A 6000-nucleotide genomic window follows, 5' to 3' on the forward strand; every position below is an offset into this window, starting at 1 on the left:
GCGGTTTGAAAAGTGGTGCATTTATTGAATTCCATCGACACTTTCTGTACGCTAATTTTGATGCATTTCTTGTGATATTATGAGCAGCACAATAAAACATAAAATTGTTGTTTTTTTTTATTCTTCTTTTCATAGATCGTCTTGCTAAAAATTCTTAGAGGCGAACCCTGTTACCCTAAGAAAGACGGCTAAAAGATCTATGTACATCCTTATTTGATTTTTAAATGCTTTTTATTATTACTAAATTATGTTCACAATACATCTATTTTAATAGCTACTGATCTACTGATAATTTTCTATTTAACAATTTTAATTTAATTTTGTTAGTAATCATATTATTATATTGTTTTAATGTTAATATACAGCATAATAGGAAAAAGAGCTCAAAAACCTATTTACAATTTTAATAAATACTCATAATACATCTAATACATAATATGAATTAAAGTGTCTCTAAAGTCGACGATCTAAAGCAGATTGTGTTTAGGTAATCTGTGTGTTATACCTGAAGGGTATAGACATTTTGTTGTAATCACCGAGACTCTTCACAAATGTGTTAGTATGGTTATTAGTGATTCTGTCATAGAATCAACCGATTAGTTTGTTAGTAATGTCTGTAACTAACGGAATATTATTTATGGCATGCAGTTTTTTGTCAATCATTGTCCTGTTGCATTTCATATATAATAAAGTTATTTTGCATTCTCAACAATAATTTTATAAATTTATTTTGATCTCAGTATGTACATATGTATATTTGAATTGATGTGTTTGAGATAGTGCAGTACTATTTCGAAAGGTCTGATACCCAGAAAGCGAAATATTTTCGCTGAAATGAGCATGTGATTTATGAGACGTTGTCATAGCACGTTTTGTATAGAATGTACTATATGTATACTTGTATTATATGTACGTATATAGTTTTGCGTATCAAGCGATACTTATGTAAATATAGCGATGTGTTACTTACTTACACAATCTAGTCTAGTAACCCAAAATTTATCTGTCTACATAGGGGATGATCCAGAATCATTTTGAAAATCTCTCATAAACGTTGAACACACAGTTTAATAATAAAAGTTTAATTGCGAAGTGAAAGAACACGATTAGATTGGATTGTACCTATAAAGTCGGAGTTGAGCATATGATTTACATATACATATGTATATGTATATATGAGCTGTTATATCTAAAAGTGGAAAAAGTCCACTGTTCTTAATTTTGAGAAATGGCTCGCAAAACATTAAATACAATATTTTGTGTATAACAATATTTAAAAATACTAGTGGCCTGTAATACGTTTATTCTGCTTTTCAGAGATTCTGGACAAATTGAATTAAAAGAAGTTATAGTAATTTGGGAATTCAATCAAACAGGAGAAGTGTTTTTGGTATTGAAAATTGGCCTTCCACCATTTTCAAATATAACGGCTCATGTATAGGCCGGAGCGAAAAATGCGAATTTTGGATTTTATCGATGGACCTAGTGGAAAAGTTTTATCGTATCCAGAGAACGTTAAATAAAAATTTTCATTTATTTAAAAAAAAATCTCCTGTGTCTTCACCCAATCGATTTACCTCAACGAAAATTTCTAAAAAGTGTTTTTTTTTCATATAACATATTTAGGTATATGTTTCTCTTTTTTGAGAATAGTTTGAATTTTAAAAATTTGGGGATATTTTAATCTAAACACAAAAAAAATACATTTCAGAAAATCGTATATATGCCCAAAAGTATCCGAATTTAGAGAGTCTTTAATTAATATTACGTATTAGATGTATTGTGAGAATTTTAAATAGGTTTTTGAGCTATTTTTCCTATTACGCTGTACATTAACATTAGAACAATATAATACTATGATTACTAACCAACTTAAATTAAATTGTAAAATAGAAAATGATCAGTAGATCAGTAGCAATAAAAATATTGTCCCTTTGGGTGTGTGGTTTTTAACGATCGGGTATTTTAAATATGATTGTTTTCTACGATTTGAGTTCAGTTTAGTGTGAGTTTTCGAGGTGTACGGATCGAAATCGTTGAAAATAAAAATACCATGCAACAATACACTCAACTATCATTGGAGGAGAATATAAAAATCGCGGCTTTGGCAGACTCTGGACATTCATTGCGATAAATTTCTCAACAAATGGGACGTTCTGTATCTACTGTGTCAAGAATAATGAAAAAGAAAAAGGATTCTGGAACTTTTGCTCGTAAGAAGGGGACTGGACCGAAAAGATGCACTTCCGAGAGACAAGATCGCCTGATAACTCTATTATCTTTACGGTAACGGTTCAAAACTGCTGTAGAGATAAGAAAAGAGATCTCGGATCAATTTTCAATTGAAATTAGTGATGTAACCTTAAGAAAACGACTCAGAGAAGCTGGACTGCACGCTCGGAAACCTGCGAAAAAACCATTACTTACGAAGAAAATGATGACAAACCGATTAGAGTGGTCGAAATATCACTAAAATTGGACGACATCGGATTGGAGATAAGTCATATTTTCTGATGAGTCGAAATTTAACCACTTCAGCTCCGATGGTTTTCCGTATGTTCGAAGAAAAGTTGGAGAAAGATTCGACCAAAAATGTACCCTGAGACAGTGAAGCATCCCTCAAGCCACATGGTTTGGGGATGTTTTTATTATTATGGAATTGGTCGAATACAAGGTTCCATTAACGGAATAGCATATAAAAAAATTCTAGAAGAAAGTTTTATCCCATCAATGAAAAACCATCTTTCAAATTCTGATGATGTCATATTCCAAGATGACTTTGCCCCTTGTCATCGAGCAAAATTAGTGAGTATTAATTTTATTTAATGATATTGAATATAATTAATAATATTTCGATCAAAAAACTGAAATATTTTTGTTACTTTTTTTTAGGTTCGTGTTTATTTGCAGGAATTGGGTGTAAAGACATTAACATGGCCTAGGAATAGTCCCGATTTAAACCCAATTGAAAATTTATGGATGGCTATTAAATATAGGATTAGTAAAACAAATATCTCTAGCCATCAATCATTAAACTCACCATTGAAAAAGTATGGTATGAACTTAGTAATAGTAATAGATTCTATGCCTAATCGTATAAAAGCCATCATAAAATTAAAAGGAGCCGCAACAAAATATTAATTAAGTTTTTATAATTTGTAAATAATACCATGTGACTAGTAAAATTAAAAGTTTACCCTCAACTGTGTTTTTTCATTCAAAATTTCATTCAACTGTGGAGACTGCGTTTGGTCATAAAATCCGGCTCGGATTAAAATTCTCCCTACCCTTTTTTTGTTGTTTCTTTTCTTAACGATTGTCATTAAAATAAAGCACTATGATATAATCTACCATTTCAATAACTTTGGGTGTTTATTTTATTGAAGATCACTAAAATTTCACGCAAAATCACATTTTTCTATGGTGTTCCAGTTTCCGAAACCGCGACTGTATTGTGAACATAATTTCGTAATAATAAAAAGCATTTGAAAATCAAAAAAAAATATATTTACGAATTTTATGAAATACAAGGAGGCCAAAAGAATTAAATAAAAAAAAATCGATTTGTGTTCAGATTAAAGGTATATCCCCATATTTTTAAAATCCGATCAATTCTCAAAAAAGAGTAATATGAAAAAACCCAATTTTTCAAAGTTTTTCAAGCCAAATTTTTCAAAGAGGCATAGGACATTTTCTAAAATCAAAGTTTTTTATTTAAGTATGTAAGTATGTATGTATGTATGGAAGTTTTTGGTTTAGAAGCCGTAACGTTATCGAAAAACTCTAATTTACTATAACGACGATATCGATATCGACTTCGTTTCCTTCTTCAGTTCCTGTTCCGGATTCCTTTTTCAGTACCAGATCCAGATTCCTTTTTCATTTCCAGATGCGGATTTCTGTTTCAGTTCCGGATCCCGATTCCTGTTTCAGTTCCAGTTCCGGATTCCTTTTTCAGTTCCAGATCAGGATTATATTTTCACTTATATGTACATATATAAAAAAAAAAACCATTCGTTATGTGTGTAATTTCTGATTTGCTGTCATTAAATTATTTTTTGTTCAATTTAAATAAATTTAATAAAAATAAACAAATGAATTTTTACTATTAAGATTAGCCATGTTTAAGCGGTTTATATTACAAATACCGAGCGGGTAAAACCACCAGTATATAAAGATCATTATTTCCCAAATAAAATTCCAACCAGATCTATTCTTTCCTATAATAAGTTGAGGATATATTTCTAATTGAAAAAACCCTTTCCGAAGCACTTTCAGCTTCTAGATTTTCCATCACCCCTATCAGATGTATGTATGTACTAAGCATTGCGTGCACGCGAAATGATCATAAGGTATTTTGTTACTATAATGCGAATGGAAAGATGCCACACCTTAGAAACGAACCGGTTATTCAACACTAGATTTAAATAATAATCGACAATTATAAAAATCAATAGGTCTGTGTTTTGTTTCAGTCATCTGCCTACCTTTGGCGGTCGTCCTCCATTTTTACCGTTGTCCTTTTTCTGATGGCTCTCGACCAGAACTTTAGAGCCGATCCTCTGCAACGTTTTCCTCTTCTTTTTAATCTTTTTATCACCATCCATTTGGATGAGGCAACGATTCTGCTACAGGTTATAATCGAACGTGCGTTTTGTTTTGTTGTTGTCACGGACCACCAACACCCCTAAAATGTCGATACAACGACACGGCAATGTCAAACACGACAAAACCATAATAAAAAATTAAAATTAAAAAAAATAAAAAATAAAAAATCATTTCAGATTCGTTAGATCATTCTGATAACATAATCTTGTATTGTAATGTTGGCATATTTTGATATTCGTCTGAAGCGTGCTTTCGACGCATTCTCTTACTGTATATTTAAATGTAAATTTTGAAAGCAGATAAACGACACTTTAACGACATTTATATTGGGTATATAAATAATGAGACTGTACACTATTTGTCTGTTTTGGTTGGAAACAGTCAATATGATAAATAAACGTGTCAGGAAATATCGAACAAACAACGAGTATGTGTTAGAGTGAAGGGACACGTTGATTGTATTTTTCGCCTGATTCGATTTGAGTGTCGAATTTGGTAATGATTTTGAATTGAATAAAAGTAGATGTAAATATGTATGTTGGTGTGTTATTAGTTGTGTTGAAAATTATTATAGTTTCGGTTTGTTTTTAAATATTTTCTTTATTTTAATGTATGGTTTGTATAAAAAATATGCGACATCTACGTTTTTTTTTGCCAAAAATATTTTTTAATTTAAGTTTAATAAGTTTTAAAATATTTCTATAGATGTCAGCTAAACTAAAAAGGTATAAAAATAAAATAATTTTATTTTTCATCATATTATATTATTGTAAACTAATTTATTTTTAAATTCAAAATATTTCTATGCAGCGAAATGCGACATCTATAATGACACTAATTTTTTTTAAGACAAGTCATACAGATCATAAATAATGTCTACAATATCGACATGAATATAAATATATTTCAGTTTAAGTAGGATTATTATTTCATAACAGACCAATTAAAATTTGAATATATATTATATGAAAAAAATGCTTAATATATCAAATCATAAAATTTCTTCGCATTTAAAAATAGCCGATACTTTCAAAATACGACATGAGATCGGTGGCTGGAAACATTTTTTTTAATTTTAAAACTACGTTTACATTTCTAGTACATATGTATATACATATGTACTGTTATGTACCTCACTTATTAATGTAGTTCACACAAAAATCGAATTAACTTTCTCACATTCATATAAATACATACGTGAGTAACAAGTCCATTAAAATTCTTCTAAAGGGATAGTCAGATAAGACAAGAGTGCCGGACTTTGCCCAACCCAGGAATGCCGGACTTCGCCCAACCCAAAAGATAAAAATCATTTATATAGATCAAGATTCGATCACATAAGTTAGTCATCATCATCGAGACTCCGAGAGTGGTAGTCATTAATATCGACCC

At 30.3% G+C, this 6000-nt stretch overlaps 1 protein-coding gene across 1 annotated transcript in view; it reads right to left on the reverse strand.

The window, feature by feature from the left end:
• Dhc1 (dynein axonemal heavy chain 1) overlaps positions 1-4607 on the reverse strand; it is a 92945-nt gene extending 88338 nt beyond the window's left edge. The window contains exon 1 of the mRNA XM_077445632.1: positions 4488-4607. Coding sequence (XP_077301758.1) covers positions 4488-4607 — 120 coding nt within the window. The remainder of the gene's footprint in view (positions 1-4487) is intronic.
• Positions 4608-6000: the final 1393 nt, after the last annotated feature.

Source organism: Arctopsyche grandis, chromosome 2 (assembly GCF_051622035.1).
Source record: "Arctopsyche grandis isolate Sample6627 chromosome 2, ASM5162203v2, whole genome shotgun sequence".
NCBI lineage: Eukaryota > Metazoa > Arthropoda > Insecta > Trichoptera > Hydropsychidae > Arctopsyche > Arctopsyche grandis.